General features: G+C 49.0%; 1 protein-coding gene across 1 annotated transcript in view; it reads left to right on the top strand.

The window, feature by feature from the left end:
• The window catches only part of SF3A2 (splicing factor 3a subunit 2), a 142,114-nt gene that overhangs the window by 47,222 nt on the left and 72,334 nt on the right, over window positions 1–22,558 (top strand). Inside the window, exons 6-7 of the mRNA XM_063914788.1 lie at window positions 4,841–4,890; window positions 5,564–5,704. Coding sequence (XP_063770858.1) covers window positions 4,841–4,890; window positions 5,564–5,704 — 191 coding nt within the window. The remainder of the gene's footprint in view (window positions 1–4,840; window positions 4,891–5,563; window positions 5,705–22,558) is intronic.

Below are 22,558 nucleotides of genomic sequence, written 5' to 3'. Positions count from 1 at the left end.
AACAGGGTTAAAACAGAGAGGGGGGGCACTTATTTGGCGATATGTGTATATATATATATTAAAATGCTATAAGGGAAAAACACTTATATAAAGGTTGTCCCTGTATAATTATAGCGTTTTTGGTGTGTGCTGGCAAACTCTCCCTCTGTCTCCCCAAAGGGCTAGTGGGGTCCTGTCCTCTATCAGAGCATTCCCTGTGTGTGTGCTGTGTCGGTACGTGTGTGTCGACATGTATGAGGACGATGTTGGTGAGGAGGCGGAGCAATTGCCTGAAATGGTGATGTCACTCTCTAGGGAGTCGACACCGGAATGGATGGCTTATTTAAGGAATTACGTGATAATGTCAACACGCTGCAAGGTCGGTTGACGACATGAGACGGCCGGCAAACAAATTAGTACCTGTCCAGGCGTCTCAAACACCGTCAGGGGCTGTAAAACGCTCATTTACCTCAGTCGGTCGACACAGACACGGACACTGACTCCAGTGTCGACGGTGAAGAAACAAACGTATTTTCCTTTAGGGCCACACGTTACATGTTAAGGGCAATGAAGGAGGTGTTACATATTTCTGATACTACAAGTACCACAAGAAGGGTATTATGTGGGGTGTGAAAAAACTACCTGTAGTTTTTCCTGAATCAGATAAATTAAATGAAGTGTGTGATGATGCGTGGGTTTCCCCCGATAGAAAATTATTGGCGGTATACCCTTTCCCGCCAGAAGTTAGGGCGCGTTGGGAAACACCCTTTAGGGTGGATAAGGCGCTCACACGCTTATCAAAACAAGTGGCGGTACCGTCTCCAGATAGGGCCGCCCTCAAGGAGCCAGCTGAGAGGCTGGAAAATATCCTAAAAAGGTATATACACACATACTGGTGTTTATACTGCGACCAGCGATCGCCTCAGCCTGGATGTGCAGCGCTGGGGTGGCTTGGTCGGATTCCCTGACTGAAAATATTGATACCCTTGACAGGGACAGTATTTTATTGACTATAGAGCATTTAAAGGATGCATTTCTATATATGCGAGATGCACAGAGGGATATTTGCACTCTGGCATCAAGAGTAAGTGCGATGTCCATATCTGCCAGAAGATGTTTATGGACACGACAGTGGTCAGGTGATGCAGATTCCAAACGGCACATGGAAGTATTGCCGTATAAAAGGGAGGAGTTATTTGGGGTCAGTCCATCGGACCTGGTGGCCTCGGCAACAGCTGGAAAATCCACCTTTTTTACCCCAAATCACATCTCAGCAGAAAAAGACACCGTCTTTTCAGCCTCAGTCCTTTCGTCCCCATAAGGGCAAGCGGGCAAAAGGCCAGTCATATCTGCCCAGGGATAGAGGAAAGGGAAGAAGACTGCAGCAGGCAGCCCATTCCCAGGAACAGAAGCCCTCCACAGCTTCTGCCAAGTCCTCAGCATGACGCTGGGGCCGTACAAGCGGACTCAAGTGCGGTGGGGGGTCGTCTCAAGAGTTTCAGCGCGTAGTGGGCTCACTCGCAAGTGGACCCCTGGATCCTACAAGTAGTATCCCAGGGGTACAGACTGGAGATTCGAGACGTCTCCCCCTCGCAGGCTCCTGATGTCTGCTTTACCAACGTCTTCCTCCGACAGGGAGGCAGTATTGGAAACAATTCACAAGCTGTATTCCCAGCAGGTGATAATCAAAGTACCCCTCCTACAACAAGGAAAGGGGTATTATTCCACACTATATTGTGGTACTGAAGCCAGACGGCTCGGTGAGACCTATTCTAAATGGGAAATCTTTGAACACTTGCATACAAAGGTTCAAATAAAGATGGAGTCACTCAGAGCAGTGATAGCGAACCAGGAAGAAGGGGACTATATGGTGTCCCTGGACATCAAGGATGCTTACCTCCATGTCCCAAATTGCCCTTCTCACCAAGGGTACCTCAGGTTCGTGGTACGGAACTGTCACTATCAGTTTCAGACGCTGCCGTTTGGATTGTCCACGGCACCCCGGGTCTTTACCAAAGTAATGGCCGAAATGATGATTCTTCTTCAAAGAAAAGGCGTCTTAATTATCCCTTACTTGGACGATCTCCTGATAAGGGCAAGGTCCAGAGAACTGTTGGAAGTCAGAGTAGCACTATCTCAAGTAGTTCTACGACAGCACGGGTGGATTCTAAATATCCAAAATCGCAGCCGTTTCCGACGACACGTCTGCTGTTCCTAGGGATGGTTCTGGACACAGTCCAGAAAAAGGTGTTTCTCCCGGAGGAGAAAGCCAGGGAGTTATCCGAGCTAGTCAGGAACCTCCTAAAACCAGGAAAAGTGTCAGTGCATCATTGCACAAGAGTCCTGGGAAAAATGGTGGCTTATTACGAAGCGATTCCATTCGGCAGATTCCACGCAAGAACTTTTCAGTGGGATCTGCTGGACAAATGGTCCGGATCGCATTTTCAGATGCATCAGCGGATAACCCTATCTCCAAGGACAAGGGTGTCTCTCCTGTGGTGGTTACAGAGTGCTCATCTTCTAGAGGGCCGCAGATTCGGCATTCAGGATTGGATGCTGGTGACCACGGAGGCCAGCCTGAGAGGCTGGGGAGCAGTCACACAAGGAAAAAATTTCCAGGGAGTGTGATCAAGTCTGGAGATTTTTCTCCACATAAATATACTGGAGCTAAGGGCAATTTACAATGCTCTAAGCTTAGCAAGACCTCTGCTTCAAGGTCAGCCGGTATTGATCCAGTGGGACAACATCACGGCAGTCGCCCACGTAAACAGACAGGGCGGCACAAGAAGCAGGAGGGCAATGGCAGAAACTGCAAGGATTTTTCGCTGGGCGGAAAATCATGTGATAGCGCTGTCAGCAGTGTTCATTCCGGGAGTGGACAACTGGGAAGCAGACTTCCTCAGCAGGCACAACCTCCACCCGGGAGAGTGGGGACTTCATCGGGAAGTCTTCCACATGATTGTGAACCGTTGGAAAAGACCAAAGGTGGACATGATGGCGTCCCGCCTGAACAAAAAACTGGACAAGTATTGCGCCAGGTCAAAAGACCCTCAGGCAATAGCTGTGGACGTTCTGGTAACACCGTGGGTGTACCAGTCGGTGTATGTCTTCCCTCCTCTGCTTCTCATACCCAAGGTATTGAGAATTATAAGACGTAGAGGAGTAAGAACTATACTCGTGGCTCCGGATTGGCCAAGAAGGACTTGGTACCCGGAACTTCAAGAGATGCTCACAGAGGACTCATGGCCTCTGCCGCTAAGAAGGGACTTGCTTCAGCAAGTACCATGTCTGTTCCAAGACTTACCGCGGCTGCGTTTGACGGCATGGCGGTTGAACGCCGGATCCTAAGGGAAAAAGGCATTCCGGAAGAGGTCATTCCTACCCTGGTCAAAGCCAGGAAGGAGGTGACCGCACAACATTATCACCACATGTGGCAAAAATATGTTGCGTGGTGTGAGGCCAGGAAGGCCCCATGAAGAAATTTCAACTCGGTCGTTTCCTGCATTTCCTGCAAACAGGAGTGTCTATGGGCCTCAAAATTGGGGTCCATTAAGGTTCAAATTTCGGCCCTGTCGATTTTCTTCCAGAAAGAATTGGCTTCAGTTCCTGAAGTCCAGAAGTTTGTCAAGGGAGTACTGCATATACAACCCCCTTTTGTGCCTCCAGTGGCACTGTGGGATCTCAACGTAGTTCTGGGATTCCTAAAATCACATTGGTTTAAACCGCTCAAATCTGTGGATTTGAAATATCTCACAGGGAAAGTGACCATGCTGTTGGCCCTGGCCTCGGCCAGGCGAGTGTCAGAATTGGCGGCGTTTGTCTCAAAAAAGCCCATATCTGATTGTCCATTCGGACAGGGCAGAGCTGCGGACTCATCCCCAGTTTCTCCCTAAGGTGGTGTCAGTGTTTCACCCGAACCGGCTTATTGTGGTGCCTGCGGCTACTGGGGACTTGGAGGACTCCAAGTTGCTAGATGTTGTCAGGGCCCTGAAAATATAGTTTCCAGGACGGCTGGAGTCAGGAAAACTGACTTGCTGTTATCCTGTATGCACCCAACAAACTGGGTGCTCTTGCTTCTAAGCAGACGATTGCTAGTTGGATGTGTAGTACAATTCAGCTTGCACATTCTGTGGCAGGCCTGCCACAGCCAAAATATGTAAATGCCCATTCCACAAGGAAGGTGGGCTCATCTTGGGCGGCTGCCCGAGGGGTCTCGGCTTTACAACTTTGCCGAGCTGATACTTGGTCAGGGGCACACCCTGACTGAGGAGGACCTGGAGTTCTCTCATTCGGTGCTGCAGAGTCATCCGCACTCTCCCGCCCGTTTGGGAGCTTTGGTATAATCCCCATGGTCCTGACGGAGTCCCCAGCATCCACTTAGGACGTCAGAGAAAATAAGAATTTACTTACCGATAATTCTATTTCTCGTAGTCCGTAGTGGATGCTGGGCGCCCATCCCAAGTGCGGATTGTCTGCAATACTTGTACATAGTTATTGTTACAAAAATCGGGTTATTGTTGTGAGCCATCTTTTCAGATGCTCCGCTGTTATCATGCTGTTAACTGGGTTCAGATCACAGGTTGTACAGTGTGATTGGTGTGGCTGGTATGAGTCTTACCCGGGATTCAAAATCCTTCCTTATTGTGTACGCTCGTCCGGGCACAGTATCCTAACTGAGGCTTGGAGGAGGGTCATAGGGGGAGGAGCCAGTGCACACCACCTGATCCTAAAGCTTTTACTTTTGTGCCCTGTCTCCTGCGGAGCCGCTAATCCCCATGGTCCTGACGGAGTCCCCAGCATCCACTACGGACTACGAGAAATAGAATTATCGGTAAGTAAATTCTTATTTTTTAATTTACAGTGACCAAACAGAGGGATTCTGAGGTTGGCCAGCAATCACTACTGTTTCAGGTAACTGAGGCTTATTTATTTTTTAAGCATTACTTATGCTTAGTCTTATTACAGGTTGAGTATCCCTTAATCAAAATGCTTGGGACCAGAAGTATTTTGGATATCGGATTTTTCTGTATTTTGGAATAAGTGCATACCATAATGAGATATGGTGATGGGACCTGAGTCTAAGCACAGAATGCATTTATGCTTCATATACACCTTATACACACAGCCTGAAGGTCATTTATTACAATATTTTTAATAACTTTGTGTATTAAACAAAGTTTGTGTACATTGAGCCATCAGAAAACAAAGGTTTCACTACCTTACCCTCACTCAAAAAATTCCGTATTTCGGAGTATTTGGATATGGGATACTCAACCTGTATTATTATTTTTATTATATTTTACCTCTTTTATATCCTATATCATTAAAGGCTAACGCTGCTCCTCACTTCTATGGGGGGAATTCGTGTTTTGCCTGACATTACTGTTAAGTTGTTACGTTGTTTTGACGGACTGCTGACTAGCCGAGTTATAAAAACATACATAATCTTGTAAACTAGTGAGTGGTTTTTACATTCATTGTTTTTTTTTTTGTTGTTTTTTTTTTTTTTTTTTTCTGGGGGGGGGGTTGTTTCTTTCTGCATTACCATGTTGAAATGCTTTAAACTCTTATTTTCTTCTGTCAGATTGACTATCCAGAGATAGCAGAGAGCATCATTCCTAGGCATCGCTTCATGTCAGCCTATGAACAGAGGATTGAACCTCCAGACAGACGTTGGCAATATCTTTTGATGGCAGCAGAGCCTTACGAAACCATTGCTTTTAAGGTGTGTTGTAGTTTCTATTCTAAACTCTTAATGGCCAGAGGTATTTAGTACCACAATAATACAGTTCATCTGAACGCTTTTGTATTGACTCTGGTTCTCTGGGGACATCCTATTTGTTTTCAGTGAAGTGTTATGACTTTCCTCTGAAATTACTTAGTGCCATTTAGTCTACGTTAGCAACACACAGTATTTATTTCTGCTGCGGGGTACACTAGGCTCCACAAGGATAGACATTAGGGGTGTAGAGTAGGATCTTGATCCGAGGCACCAACAGGCTCAAAAGCTTTGACTGTTCCCAAGATGCATAGCGCCGCCTCCTCTATAACCCTGCCTCCCTGCACAGAAGCTCAGTTTTATAGTTGGTGTCGCAGATAGCAGGCACATAACAGAGGGGCTGCTCCAGGCAGCCCTAAGAAGAGCTTTTTTTTTATGAAGAAAAGTGAAGACTTCAAGGGCTGCAGCAGTGTGTAGATGTCAGGAGACATTCACTGCTGCAGCTCCATCTCTCCCCAGCGGCGCTGTACACTCCCGCGCCCTTGTTGCCGGGTAACTACAGCGGGAGTCTCCGGTTTTCTTCTGGTCAGGCACACACGACGGGGGCTCTCCAGGATCGCGTGGCCGCGCTTCGGGAGGTGGTGAGTGGGTCCCACGCGGGACCCGTGCTGTACCGCGATCCGGCACGGCCGGTGGGAGGCTGGCTGCGTGCGCTGGCGGTGGACACTGTGGCAGTACAGGCGATCCCACTAGATCACCAGGGCATGGGTGCAGGTCAGGTTTTCTCTTTAAACCTTTTTATTTGTAGCCCGCTGTACCAGGTGGTTTTGCCAGCAGAGGGGATAAGGCTTAGACCTGGAGCCCCTCCCCCAGTCCCAGGGCGCCATTTCCAGTAAATGTTCCCGCCCTGGAGCTGCATATCTGTCTCTCCCTCACTCCCTGTCAGTGTTTGGGCGCCATTTATCTCAGCTACACTGTTCCTGGGACTGCTTGGGCAAATCCTCCTGTGTAAAGCCGCCTGGTTGTCAGCGCTGTGACTTTACATGACACCTAAGTATTCTACATGTCATTTAGACAGTGAAAGTTAAGAGTGCATTTAGTCAGGGTTCTCTGGTACAAGCACCCTGTGATATACATCCAGTGTTATATCTATTGACTACATAGCTATATATATAAGCTAGTCCGGTGCAGTATTATTGTTGGTAATAACCTCTGCATTGTATAACTGTGACTATATGTGTGTGCATTAGCTTGCTGGGTGATTTCCATTTCGTGTCTCTCACTCAACTTGCTATCCCTATTTCTCTATCGTCCTAGTGGATGTTGGGGTTCCTGAAAGGACCATGGGGAATAGCGGCTCCGCAGGAGACAGGGCACAAAAAGTAAAGCTTTTTCCGATCAGGTGGTGTGCACTGGCTCCTCCCCCTATGACCCTCCTCCAGACTCCAGTTAGATTTTTGTGCCCGGCCGAGAAGGGTGCAATCTAGGTGGCTCTCCTAAAGAGCTGCTTAGAAAAAGTTTAGCTAGGTTTTTTATTTTACAGTGATTCCTGCTGGCAACAGGATCACTGCAGCGAGGGACTGAGGGGAGAAGGAGTCAACTCACCTGCGTGCAGGATGGATTGGCTTCTTGGCTACTGGACATCAAGCTCCAGAGGGACGATCACGGGTACAGCCTGGATGGTCACCGGAGCCACGCCGCCGGCCCCCTTGCAGATGCTGAAGACAGAAGAGGTCCAGAATCGGCGGCTGAAGACTCCTGCAGTCTTCAAAAGGTAGCGCACAGCACTGCAGCTGTGCGCCATTTTCCTCTCAGCACACTTCACACGGCAGTCACTGAGGGTGCAGGGCGCTGGGAGGGGGGCGCCCTGGGAGGCAAAATGATTACCTATAAAGGCTAAAAATACCTCACATATAGCCCTAGAGGCTATATGGAGATATTTAACCCCTGCCTGATTTCTCTAAATAGCGGGAGACGAGCCCGCCAGAAAAGGGGCGGGGCCTATCTCCTCAGCACACGGCGCCATTTCCTCTCACAGCTCCGCTGGTCAGGACGGCTCCCAAGTCTCTCCCCTGCACTGCACTACAGAAACAGGGTAAAACAGAGAGGGGGGGGCACATTTATGGCGATAATTTGATATAACAAAGCAGCTATAAGGGAGCACTTATTATAAGGCTATCCCTGATATATATATAGCGCTTTTTGGTGTGTGCTGGCAAACTCTCCCTCTGTCTCCCCAAAGGGCTAGTGGGTCCTGTCTTCGTTAGGAGCATTCCCTGTGTGTCTGCTGTGTGTCGGTACGTGTGTGTCGACATGTATGAGGACGATATTGGTGTGGAGGCGGAGCAATTGCCAAATATGAGGATGTCACCCCCTAGGGAGTCGACACCGGAATGGATGCCTTTATTTATGGAACTACGGGATAGTGTCAACACGCTAAAGCAGTCGTTTGACGACATGAGGCGGCCGGACAATCAATTAGTGCCTGTCCAGGCGACTCAAACACCGTCAGGGGCTGTGAAACGCCCTTTGCCTCAGTCGGTCGACACAGACCCAGACACAGGCGATGACTCCAGTGGTGACGGTGACGAATCAACCGTATTTTCCAGTAGGGCCACACGTTATATGATTTTGGCAATGAAGGAGGCGTTACATTTAGCTGATACTACAGGTACCACTAAACAGGGTATTATGTGGGGTATGAAAAAACTACCTATAGTTTTTCCTGAATCAGAAGAATTAAATGACGTGTGTAATGAAGCGTGGGTTGCCCCTGATAAAAAACTGATAATTTCAAAGAAATTATTGGCATTATACCCTTTCCCGCCAGAGGTTAGGGAGCGCTGGGAAACACCTCCTAGGGTGGACAAGGCGCTAACACGCTTATCTAAACAAGTGGCGTTACCCTCTCCTGAGACGGCCGCACTTAAAGATCCATCAGATAGGAGGATGGAAAATATCCAAAAAAGTATATACACACATGCAGGTGTTATACTACGACCAGCTGTAGCGACTGCCTGGATGGGCAGTGCTGGGGTAGTTTGGTCAGAGTCCCTGATTGAAAATATTGATACCCTGGACAGGGACAATATTTTACTGTCGTTAGAACAAATAAAGGATGCATTTCTTTATATGCGTGATGCACAGAGGGATATCTGCACACTGGCATCACGGGTAAGTGCTATGTCCATTTCGGCCAGAAGAGCTTTATGGACGCGACAGTGGTCAGGTGATGCGGATTCAAAACGGCATATGGAAGTTTTGCCGTATAAAGGGGAGGAGTTATTTGGAGTCGGTCTATCAGATTTGGTGGCCACGGCTACAGCCGGGAAATCCACCTTTCTACCTCAAGTCACTCCCCCACAGAAAAAGGCACCGACTTTTCAACCGCAGCCCTTTCGTTCCTTTAAAAATAAGAGAGCAAAGGGCTATTCATATCTGCCACGAGGCAAAGGTCGAGGGAAGAGACAGCAACACGCAGCTCCTTCCCAGGAACAGAAGCCCTCCCCGGCTTCTACAAAAGCCTCAGCATGACGCTGGGGCTCCTCAAGCGGACTCGGGGATGGTGGGCGGTCGTCTCAAAAATTACAGCGCGCAGTGGGCTCACTCGCAGGTAGATCCCTGGATCCTGCAGATAATATCTCAAGGGTACAGGTTGGAATTAGAGACGGATCCACCTCGCCGTTTCCTGAAGTCTGCTTTACCAACGTCCCCCTCCGAAAGGGAGACGGTTTTGGAAGCCATTCACAAGCTGTACTCTCAGCAGGTGATAGTCAAGGTACCTCTTCTACAACAAGGGAAGGGGTATTATTCCACTCTTTTTGTGGTACCGAAGCCGGATGGCTCGGTAAGGCCTATTCTAAATCTGAAGTCCTTGAACCTGTACATAAAGAAGTTCAAGTTCAAAATGGAGTCACTCAGAGCAGTGATAGCGAACCTGGAAGAGGGGGACTTTATGGTATCCTTGGACATCAAGGATGCGTATCTCCACGTTCCAATTTACCCCTCACACCAGGGGTACCTCAGGTTCGTTGTACAAAACTGTCACTATCAGTTTCAGACGCTGCCGTTCGGATTGTCCACGGCACCTCGGATCTTTACAAAGGTAATGGCCGAGATGATGATTCTTCTTCGAAGAAAAGGCGTATTAATTATCCCATACTTGGACGATCTCCTAATAAGGGCGAGGTCCAGAGAACAGCTAGAGATGGGATTAGCACTGTCTCAAGAAGTGCTAAAACAGCACGGGTGGATTCTGAATATTCCAAAATCCCAGTTAATGCCGACAACTCGTCTGCTGTTCCTAGGGATGATTCTGGACACGGTTCAGAAAAAGGTTTTTCTCCCGGAGGAAAAAGCCAAGGAGTTATCCGAGCTTGTCAGGAACCTCCTAAAACCAGGAAAGGTGTCTGTACATCAATGCACAAGAGTCCTGGGAAAAATGGTGGCTTCTTACGAAGCAATTCCATTCGGCAGATTCCACGCAAGAATTTTCCAAAGGGATCTGTTGGACAAATGGTCAGGGTCGCATCTTCAGATGCACCTACGGATAACCCTGTCTCCAAGGACAAGGGTGTCTCTTCTGTGGTGGTTGCAGAGTCCTCATCTATTGGAGGGCCGCAGATTCGGCATACAGGATTGGATCCTGGTGACCACGGACGCCAGCCTGAGAGGCTGGGGAGCAGTCACACAAGGAAGAAACTTCCAGGGAGTATGGACGAGCCTGGAAACGTCTCTTCACATAAACATTCTGGAACTAAGAGCAATATACAATGCTCTAAGCCAGGCAGAACCTCTGCTTCAGGGAAAACCGGTGTTGATCCAGTCGGACAACATCACGGCAGTCGCCCATGTGAACAGACAGGGCGGCACAAGAAGCAGGAGTGCAATGGCAGAAGCTGCAAGGATTCTTCGCTGGGCAGAGAATCATGTGATAGCGCTATCAGCAGTGTTCATCCCGGGAGTGGACAACTGGGAAGCAGACTTCCTCAGCAGACACGATCTTCACCCGGGAGAGTGGGGACTTCATCCAGAAGTCTTCCACATGCTGGTAACCTGTTGGGAAAGACCAATGGTGGACATGATGGCGTCTCGCCTCAACAAAAAACTGGACAGGTATTGCGCCAGGTCAAGAGATCCGCAGGCAATAGCTGTGGACGCGCTGGTAACGCCTTGGGTGTACCAGTCGGTGTATGTGTTTCCTCCTCTGCCTCTCATACCAAAAGTATTGAGAATTATACGGCAAAGAGGCGTAAGAACGATACTAGTGGTTCCGGATTGGCCAAGAAGGACTTGGTACCCGGAACTTCAAGAGATGATCACGGAAGATCCGTGGCCTCTACCTCTAAGGAGGGACTTGCTTCAGCAGGGTCCCTGTCTGTTTCAAGACTTACCGCGGCTGCGTTTGACGGCATGGCGGTTGAACGCCGGATCCTAATGGAAAAAGGCATGCCGGAAGAAGTCATTCCTACTTTGATTAAAGCAAGGAAAGAAGTAACCGTGCAACATTATCACCGAATTTGGCGAAAATATGTTGCGTGGTGCGAAGATCGGAGTGCTCCGACGGAGGAATTTCAACTGGGTCGATTCCTACATTTCCTGCAATCAGGATTGTCTATGGGTCTCAAATTGGGATCTATTAAGGTTCAAATTTCGGCCCTGTCGATTTTCTTTCAAAAAGAATTGGCTTCAGTCCCTGAAGTCCAGACCTTTGTTAAGGGAGTGCTGCATATACAGCCTCCTGTGGTGCCTCCAGTGGCACCGTGGGATCTCAATGTAGTTTTGGATTTTCTAAAATCTCATTGGTTTGAACCACTAAATAAGGTGGATTTGAAATATCTCACTTGGAAAGTGACCATGCTTCTAGCCCTGGCTTCTGCCAGGAGAGTGTCAGAATTGGCAGCTTTATCTTACAAAAGCCCATATCTGATTTTCCATTCGGACAGGGCAGAACTGCGGACTCGTCCGCATTTTCTCCCTAAGGTGGTGTCAGCATTTCATCTGAACCAGCCTATTGTAGTGCCTGCGGCTACAAGTGACTTGGAGGACTCCAAGTTACTGGACGTTGTCAGAGCATTAAAAATATATATTGCAAGAACAGCTGGAGTCAGAAAATCTGACTCGTTGTTTATATTGTATGCACCCAACAAGATGGGTGCTCCTGCGTCTAAGCAGACGATTGCTCGTTGGATCTGTAGCACAATCCAACTGGCACATTCTGTGGCAGGCCTGCCACAGCCTAAATCTGTAAAGGCCCACTCCACAAGGAAGGTGGGCTCATCTTGGGCGGCTGCCCGAGGGGTCTCGGCATTACAACTTTGCCGAGCAGCTACGTGGTCAGGGGAGAACACGTTTGTAAAATTTTACAAATTTGATACTCTGGCTAAGGAGGACCTGGAGTTCTCTCATTCGGTGCTGCAGAGTCATCCGCACTCTCCCGCCCGTTTGGGAGCTTTGGTATAATCCCCATGGTCCTTTCAGGAACCCCAGCATCCACTAGGACGATAGAGAAAATAAGATTTTACTTACCGATAAATCTATTTCTCGGAGTCCGTAGTGGATGCTGGGCGCCCATCCCAAGTGCGGATTATCTGCATAAATTGTACATAGTTATTGTTAACTTATTCGGGTTATTGTTGTAGGAAGCCATCTTTCAGAGGCTCCGCTGTTATCATACTGTTAACTGGGTTTAGATCACAAGTTGTACGGTGTGATTGGTGTGGCTGGTATGAGTCTTACCCGGGATTCAAAATCCTCCCTTATTGTGTACGCTCGTCCGGGCACAGTACCTAACTGGAGTCTGGAGGAGGGTCATAGGGGGAGGAGCCAGTGCACACCACCTGATCGGAAAAAGCTTTACTTTTTGTGCCCTGTCTCCTGCGGAGCCGCTATTCCCCATGGTCCTTTCAGGAACCCCAGCATCCACTACGGACTCCGAGAAATAGATTTATCGGTAAGTAAAATCTTATTATTCTATAACCTGAGGGGGCTTGGTGCGTCAGGTTTATAATAATATAATATAGGATATTCACAAGATATACTCTACTTTGTATTTTTCTCTGATTTTAGTCACCATATCTCTCCTGTATCCCTGCTTGTGCTGACTACACTGCGCAGGGGTTTGGGCAAGAGGTATTGTGCTGCTGACAATTGTACTGTGTTACATGATATTGCAAGTTATATCATGTCTGCTTCTGAAGGTAACGGTTCTGGGGCTGAACACACTACCGGTGTTGCTGAGGCCACAGATCCCTATGAGGAGAATATAGCAGCTGCGGGCTCTGGTTCTGGGGGCTCCTTGCCCCCCGGTGGAACTGTTGCAACGGGGGTGCATAATGACCCGCCGTGGGCTACTTTCTCCACACTTCTAAATACGCTAGTTACTAAACTAACGCCCCCTATGGGACCTCCTATGCCGGTTCAACCGTATGTGGTCCCTGCGGCTAACCCGCCGTGTGCAGATAACCTGTCTGCTCAATTGAAGAAATTTAACTGGTCCTTGACTACTAAAAAGTCTGACCCTCGCTCGCCTAAGTCCAAGGGGTCCTCTAAGCAAGCTCTTACCTCCTCACAATCCACTGCTGTCACTGACACCTCGTCTGATGAAGACGGCGCTTACACTGACCCCACAGATTCTGACACAGATACTGCTGATGGGGAGGGTAGTTCACATGTGGATGTTCCTGATCTTTTGGAGGCTATTAAGTTGATTCTACAGATTACGGATGATCCCGAGCCATCCGTCCCTCCTAAGAAACCAGATAGGTTCAAACGTCAGAAGGTGGTTAAACAAGTTTTACCTCATTCTGACCACCTAGTGGATATACGTCAGGAATCTTGGGGAAACCCAGGGAAGAAGTTTGTGCCTCAAAAGAAGATGCTGGCTCGCTATCCCCTCGCGCCAGAGCTGTCTAAAAATTGGGAAACTCCTCCTCCAGTGGACTCGCATGTGGCTAGGATGGTGGATTCCTCAGATCTACCTGTCACTACCGCCACATCTCTAAAAGAGCCTACGGATAAACGTGTGGAGGGTTGTCTGAAGGCGATTTACACCCTCACGGGTGCTGCACAAAGGCCCACTATTGCAGCGACATGGGCTGCAGAGGCTATTGAAGCATGGGCTCTAGAGTTGGAAGCTGAAATATCTTCTGACCATGCTAGACAATGCTTGTCATATATTGTCACAGCTTCTCACTATATTACAGAGGCGGCTTCTGATGCCGGTATTCTAGCAGCCAAGGCCTCTACTACGTCAGTCCTGGCTCGCCGGATATTGTGGCTGAGATCTTGGTCTGTGGATCTGGACTCTAGAAAAACCCCGGAGGTACTCCCTTTCAAGGGAGATATTCTGTTTGGGGAGGACTTAAATAAGATTGTGGCTGACTTGGCTCCTGCCAAAACTGCCGGTCTGCGAAGTACCGCTCCTTCTGTGTCGAAGGCTAAAGGTACTTCCTTTCGCCCCTTTCGTCCTTCAGGTAAAGCAAAAGGTCAGGTGTACCACAAGCAGGCCCGCACTTCCAAACCTGGTAAGCCAAAGCCAAAAAGATCCTGGGCTGCCAGTCAGCCAGCTTCCAAGACCGATAAGCCTGCCGCATGACTGGGCGGGCCTCCCCCTGGGGGACCGGCTTCTAGGATATACCCAGGAATGGTTGAAGACCAGTTCAAATGCCTGGGTACAGGAAGTCGTCACTCGGGGTTACGCCATAGCCTTCAAAAACCGTCCCCTTCATCGATTTTGCATGACAGACGTCCCTTTGGACCAGACTAAGGCAAAAACTCTACATTCGGTGGTACAGACCCTCCTGGACACAGGAGTGGTAGTACAGGTGCTTCTTGCTCAGAGAGGCCGGGGGTACTATTCTCCGCTGTTTCTAGTCCCGAAACCGAATGGGTCATCCCGGCCCATTCTCAACCTCAAGGCATTGAAAAAGTTTGTGAAAGTCTCCAAGTTCCGTATGGAAACCCTTTGCTCTATAGTTCTGTCCTTGGAACCTGGGGATTATATGGTCTCCCTGGACATACAGGATGCTTACCTGCATATTCCGATAGCAGTGTCGCATCAGCAATACCTGAGGTTTGCGATTGGCAACCTCCATTACCAGTTTCGGGCGTTACCTTTTGGTTTACCTACGGCTCCGCGAGTCTTTACCAAAGTGATGACGTTGGTACTCCGCCGTCAAGGGGTCAGGATCCTACCGTATCTGGACGACTTGTTGATCCTGGCAAATTCCCCAGAACTTCTCCTGCGTCATCTGGATATGACTATCCGGTTTCTGCAAGCCCACTGGTGGCTCATCAACTGGAAGAAATCCTCCCTGGTCCCTGCTCAGAGCATGGTGCACCTGGTAGCGCTATTGGACACTCGCAACCAGCAGTTGTTCTTGTCTCAGGAGAAAGTCCTGAAGCTTCAGGACAGGATTTGTTGCTTCCTTTCTCGTCCGCAAGTGTCGATACATTCGGCTATGCAGGTGCTGGGCCTCATGGTGTCGGCATTCGACATGGTGGAGTATGCTCAATTCCATTCTCGCCCCCTCCAGAGGCTGATTCTGGCCAAGTGGGATGGCCTGCCTCACCGGATCAGGTCTCGCATGATCTCATTGACTCCGGAGGTCCGTCTGTCGCTGCACTGGTGGCTCCAGGACCAACGATTGTGCAGGGGCCGTCCCTTCTGGATATCCGACTGGGTCCTGTTGACGACAGATGCCAGTCTAAGGGGCTGGGGCACTGTGCTGGAGTAACACTCCCTTCAGGGTCGGTGGACCAAGGAGGAGTCTCTCCTCTCGATCAACATTCTGGAATTGCGGGCGGTCTTCAACTCGTTGAGCCTGGCCCAGCATTTAATTCAGAACCGTCCTGTTCAAGTACAGTCGGACAACACCACCACAGAGGCTTACGTAAATCGTCAAGGCGGCACTCGAAGCCGTTTGGCAATGAAGGAAGTCTCACGGATTCTGCAATGGGCAATATTCATTCCGGGAGTCCTGAATTGGGAAGCGGACTTTCTCAGTCGTCAGGGCGTGCATGCCGGAGAGTGGGATCTCCATCCAGAAGTGTTTCAACTCCTAGTGGGAAAAGTGGGGTCTTCCAGACGTTAATCTGATGGCGTCTCGACACAACCACAAGGTTCCGGTCTTCGGAGCAAGGACAAGGGATCCTCAAGCAGCATTCGTGGATGCGCTGGCGGTGCCGTGGAGGTTTCGGCTGCCGTACGTGTTCCCTCCGGTGTCTGGCATTCTTACTTTGTTTGGTGCGCATCTAACGATTATGACGCTTCCAAATTTAGTACAGCCAAATTGTTGGCTTTTCTTCAGCAGGGCCTGGACTTAGGCCTGCGTCTGGCCTCCCTCAAGGTTAAAAATTTCTGCCTTGTCTGTATGGTTTCCGAGAAAAATTGCGACCTTACCTTATGTGCATACCTTTACTCAGAGTGTTGCGTATCCAACCTCCCTATGTCCCACCTGTGGCTCCTTGGGACTTGTCGGTGGTTTTGGAGGCATTACAAGAGTCTCCGTTTGAACCTCTTGGTTCAGTTGATCTTAAGTGGCTTTCCCTTAAGATGGTGTTTCTGCTGGCTATTGCCTCAGCTAGAAGAGTGTCGGATTTGGGTGCCTTGTCTTGTAGTTCCCCATATCTGATATTTCACCGTGACCGGGTGGTTCTTAGGACTCGTCCCGGTTATCTGCCTAAGGTGGTTTCTTCGTTCCACCTTAATCAGGAGATTGTGGTTCCGGCCATGGTGTCTCCTGACTTGTCTCCCAAAGAGCGGTCTTTGTATGTGGTACGGGCTCTCCGTATCTATGTGAAGAGAACTGCTTCTATTAGGAAATCTGATTCTCTCTTTGTTCTGTTTGGTTTTCACAAACGTGGCTGGCCTGCTCACATGCAAATTTTGGCCAGATGGATTAGAATGGTGATTGCACATGCTTATGTGAAGGCTGGTCTGTCAGCTCCTGCTCACATTACGGCCCATTCTACTCGGTCAGTTGGACCTTCTTGGGTGGCCCGCCTTGGTGCGAACCTTGAACAATTGTGCAAGGCGGCTACGTGGTCCTCAGTGAACACGTTCATAAGGTTCTATGCCTTCGATACTGCTGCTTCCCAGGATGCTTCCTTTGGACGCCGGGTTCTTGTGCCCGCTACAGTGCGTTCTCTCCCGTAAGGAACTGCTTTAGGACATCCCCAATATTTATTCTTGTGGAGACTAGTGTACCCCGCAGCAGAAAACGAGTTTTATGGTAAGAACTTACCTTTGTTAAAACTCTCTTTCTGCAAGGTACACTGGGCTCCACAAGGCGCCCACCCTGACGCACTTAGCTTCTTTGGGTTGGTATGGCATTAGCCGCTGACACTTCTCCTGCCGAGAGAATGTGGTGTTTTTGGCTACTAACTATTGTCATCTCTTTTCCTGCTACTGCATTGGGCTGGTTAACTAAAAACTGAGCTCCTGTGCAGGGAGGCGGGGTTATAGAGGAGGCGGCGCTATGCATCTTGGGAACAGTCAAAGCTTTTGAGCCTGTTGGTGCCTCGGATCAAGATCCTTCTCTACACCCCTAATGTCTATCCTTGTGGAGCCCAGTGTACCTCGCAGAAAGTTTTAACAAAGGTAAGTTCTTACCATAAAACTCGTTATTTCATTCTGTCACTGACAGGTGGTACAAGCAGTGGCTACTTTTCAAATAACATGGACAATTAAGATAATTTACTGTTATGGATAAAGTATAACACAAAAATAGGATTTTAATTATCTACTGGTAAAACCATTTCTTGTAGTCCGTAGAAACTGGGGTCCACATTAGTACCATGGGGTATTGACGGGCCCACTATGAGCCTTGGGCACTTTAAGACATCAATAGTGTGCGCTGGCTCCTCCCTCTATGCCCCTCCTACCAGACTCGGTCTAGACACTGTGCCCGAGGAGACTGACATACTTTGAGAGAAGGATTTAAAAGAACAGTGGTGAGATTCGAACCAGCACACACAAACAAGAGGAAAGCCATGCTAACCAAACTTGAACAGCAACAGCTGAACCAACAACAATACTGAACCAAGTAACAGTGCAGGAAAACACGAAGCACTGGGCGGGCGCCCAGTATCCTCGACAGACTACGAGAAAAAGATTTACCAGTAAGTAATTAAAATCCTATTTTCTTTTACGTCCTAGAGCAGAGGTTCTCAAACTCTGTCCTCGGGAGCCCACACAGTGCATGTTTTGCAGGTCTCCTCACAGAATCGCAAGTGAAATAATTAGCTCCACCTGTGGACCTTTTAAAATGTGTCAGTGAGTAATTAATACACCTGTGCACCTGCTGGGTTACCTGCAAAACATGCACCGTGTGGGCTCCCGAGGACCGAGTTTGAGAACTTCTGTCCTAGAGGATACTGGGGGTCCACATTAGTACCATGGGGATGTACCACAGCTCCGAAACCGGGTGGGATAGTGCTGAGGTTCTTGCAGAACAGATTCACCAAACTGAAGGTCCTCAGAGGCTAAAGTATCGAACTTGTAGAACTTAGCAAACATGTTCGAACCTGACCAAGTAGCTGCTCGGCAGAGCTGTGAAGCAGAGACACCCTGGGCAGCCGCCCAGGAAGAACCCACCGACCTAGTAGAGTCGGCCTGTACAGATCTTGGAACCAGCAAACCTGCTGTAGAATAAACATGCTGGATAGTAAGCCTGATCCAGCGAGCAATAGACTGCTTTGAAGCAGGACGCCCAATTTTATTGGGATCATAGAGAACAAACCGCGAGTCCGATTTTCTGTGACGAGCTGTCCGCTTCACATAGATCTTCAAAGCCCTCACAACATCCAAGGACTTTAAAGTAGCAGAGGTGTCGGTAACCACCGGAACCACAATAGGTTGGTTGATATGAAACGCAGACACCACCTTTGGAAGATATTGCTGACGAGTTCTGAGTTCAGCTCTATCTTCATGAAAAATCAAATAGGGGCTTTTGTGAGACAACGCCCCCAGCTCCGACACACGCCTTGCTGAAGCCAAGGCCAGCAGCGTGACGGCCTTCCATGTAAGAAACTTGACATCAACGTCCTGTAAAGGCTCAAATCATTCCGACTGCAGGAACTGCAACACCAAGTTGAGATGCCAAGGGTGCCGTAGGAGGCACAAAGGGCGGTTGAATGTGCTGAACGCCCTTCAAAAATGTCTGAACCTCCGGGAGAGAAGCTAATTGTTTCTGGAAGAAAATGGATAAGGCCGAAATCTGGACTTTTAAGGAGCCCAAACGTAGGCCCAAATCCACTCCTGACTGCAGAAAAAGGAGAAAACGTCTCAGTTGAAATTCCACCACAGGAAATTTCCTATTCTCACACCAACGGATGTATTTTTTCCAAATATGGTGGTAATGTTTAGAAGTTACCCCCTTTCTGGCTTGGATCAAGGTTGGAATAACCCTGTCCAGGATCCCTTTCCGGGCTAGAATTTGATGCTCAACCTCCATGCCGTCAAATGTAGCCGCGGTAAGTCGTGATAGACAAACGGCCCCTGTGGTAGATGATCCTCGCGAAGAGGTAGAGGCCACGGGTCCTCTAGGAGCATATCCAATAGATCCGCGTACTAGGCCCTTCTTGGCCAGTCCAGAGCAATGAGAATAACTTGAGCCTTTTCCCTTTTTTATTCTTTTGAGAATTCTTGGGCTCAATGGAAGTGGTGGAAACATGTACACCACCTGGTAGTCCCATGGAGTCACCAGAACGTCCACCGCCACTGCTTGTGGGTTTCTCGACCTGGAACAATACTGCTTGAGCTTCTTGTTGGGACGAGAGGCCATCATGTCGATTTGTGGAATTCCTCACCAACATGTCAAGCACCCGAACACCTCCGGGTGAAGGCCCCACACTCCCCTGTGTGGAGGTCGTGTCTGCTGAGGAAGTCTGCTTCCCAGTTGTCCACTCCCAGAATGAAGACTGCCAACAACGCCACAGCGTGCCGTTCTGCCAAGATGAGAATCCTTGTTACCTCTGACATTGCTGCTCTGCTCTTCGTTTTGCCTTGTTGGTTTATGTACGTTACCACCGTCACATTGTCCGACTGAACCTGAATAGCGTGATCCTGAAGAAGATGTGATGCCTGCAGAAAGGCGTTCTAAATATGGCCCTTAGTTCCAGAATGTTGATTGGAAGAATGGTTTCCTGACTTGACCATTTTTCTTGGAACTGTTCCCCTTGGGTGACTGCTCCCCAACCTCTGAGACTTGCGTTTGTGGTTAGCAGAATCCAATTTTGAATCCCGAACCTTCGGCCCTCAGTCAGGTGACAAGTCTGAAGCCACCACAGAAGAGAAATCCTGGCTTTTGGCGACAGACGTGTCCTCTGGTGCATGTGAAGATGCAATCCGGACCATTTGTCCAACAGATCCAGCTGGAAGGGCCTTGCATGAAACCTTCCGTACTGCAGAGGCTACTATCTCCCCCCCCCCCCCCCCCCCCCCCCAAGAGGCGAATGCATAGATGCACCGATATCTTAGAACGTCCCGCACCATCGACTGAATTACCAATGCCTTTTCTAATGGAAGGAATACCTTCTGTGCCTCTGTATCCAGTATCATCCCCACGAACGGAAGCCTCCGTGTTGGTTCCAGGTGAGATTTTGGCAGGTTCAGAATCCACTTGTGATCCTGCAGTAGTCGTGTTGAGAGGGCAATGTTGTCTAACAACCTCCCTAGATGGTTCTTTTATCAGCAGATCGTCCAGGTACGGTATTATGTTTACGCCTTGCTTGCGGAGGAGAAACATTATCTCTGCCATTACCTTGGTGAACACCCTCATTGCCGTGGAGAGGCAAAATGGCAGGGCGTGATAGGCGGCCAAATAGGAACATGAAGGTACGCATTCTTGATATCCAGAGACGCCAGGAATTCCCCCCCCCCCCCAGACCTGAGATCACCGCTCTCAGAGACTCCCATCTTGAATTTGAACACCCGTAAGTATGGGTTTTGGCACCACAAACAGGTTGGAATAATAACCCTTGTTTTGCAGTTGAAGTGGAACTGGAACTATGACCCGAGTCTGTACCAGTTTTTGAATTGCTGCCTGTAAAGTCATGCTTGCTTCTGAAGAAGCTGGTAAGCCTGATTTGAAGAATCTGTGAAATGGGAGTTCCTGAAACTCCAGTCTGTAGCCCTGGGCGATAAGATCTTTGACCCATGGATCCAGGCATGATGTTGCCCATATGTGACTGAAATATCTTAATTGGGCTCCCACCTGCCTGACTTCCAGGCAGTGTGGTCCTCCGTCATGCTGAAGGCTTTGAGGAAGCAGGACCGGAGGTCTGTTCCCGTGAAACTGCAGTTGCAAGTTTTCTGGGTTTACCTCTATTGCCTTTGAAGGCTGTAGAAGAAACTCTGGATTTACTTTTAAATTTCGCTGTCTGACAGTACTACATGGTTGGAGCAGAGTAGGTTTTCCTAGCTGGGGGTGCTGCGGAAGGAAGGTATGTAGACTTACCCGCCGTAGCCTTGGATACCCACGTATCCAGTTCATCTCCAAAAAGGGCTTCACCTGTGAATGGTAGGTTTTCCATGCCTTTCCCGGAATCCACATCTGCAGTCCACTGGCGTATCCACAAGCCTCTGCGTGCTGACACTGCCATGGCAGTGGTGCATGCGTTGAGCAAACCAATTTCCTTTATGGCCTCCACCATAAAATTAGCAGAGTTCTGTATACGCTGTAGGAGTAAAATTATCTCCCCCCTGGATAAAGAATCTAACCCATCAATTAGATTACCTGGCCATTTTGCAGTGGCCCTAGTGATCCATGCACAAGCAATAGTAGGTCTCTGGGCCACCCCAGCAGCTGTGTACAGGGATGAGAGTGGTCTCAATTTTGCGGTCAGCCGTGTCCTTTAAGGAGGCTGCCCCAGGGACAGGTAAGACTATCTCACGTGACAACCTAGATACCGATGCTCAACAATCGGTGGATTTTCCCACTTTTTCCTATCATCCTGAGGAAACGGGAAAGATGTGAGTAACCTTTTTAGGGATCTGAAACTTCTTGTCCGGACTAACCCAAGTTTCTTCAAACAGAGAATTTGACTCCTTTGAAGCAGGGAAAGTAGCAGAGGATTTCTTTTTTTATATTAAAATAAGATTCCTCATCCACCTCCGCCACCTTGTCAGAAATGTGCAGGACTTCTGTAATAGCTTCTATCAGGGCCTATATTCCTTGTGACAGGGCTGCATCCCCCCCACGCGAGTCCACTTCACCCTCCTCCGCTTCTGATACGTCATCATCATCAGTGTCAGCCTGCAGGATTTGGGCCAGAGTAGGCTTTTGTGGACAAATGGCAGGGGTTTGAGACGCTGGTATGGGAACTGAATCTCTAGTCATCAGGTCCTCCACAGTCTTAAGTATTGCGTCTTTCTCATTATGGGATAATTTATTAGAAATATATGAGATCATCCCTTTAAGGGAATCCAACCATGCAGGTTCAGACCCACTAGCCTGAGAATGTGTACTATCCTGGGTACACTGTAGTGAATCCCACGGGGAAGACAGTGTGCAGGAAACACACTCCCTTGACATGGTGATGTGAAAGGACACACACACTCACACACAGTAAAGGTGAAAGCACAGTTAACCCACACAGAGCCCGCAGGGAGACGCAGAGAAGATGGAGCCAGCCACACTGCGCCCTTTATGCTAAAGCCAAGCTCATCTGGGTCACAAACTAAGCTCCTCAATAGGGCTTAGTATTCTAACCCCCCCACCCCCCCTACTATGATCTCCTGGTACCGCTGAGGAAACGTGGAGTCTTTGTGGAGGAGCTGCGCTTTTTGGCAAGTCTTGTCAGTGTGAGCTGCAGAGGGAAAATGGCGCTGGTGAGCTGCTGGATCCGTTCATAGTG

This window comes from Pseudophryne corroboree, chromosome 1 (assembly GCF_028390025.1).
Source record: "Pseudophryne corroboree isolate aPseCor3 chromosome 1, aPseCor3.hap2, whole genome shotgun sequence".
NCBI classification, from domain to species: domain Eukaryota; kingdom Metazoa; phylum Chordata; class Amphibia; order Anura; family Myobatrachidae; genus Pseudophryne; species Pseudophryne corroboree.
Note: the sequence above shows the minus strand (reverse complement) of the source record. Positions and strands in the feature narration are given on the sequence as shown.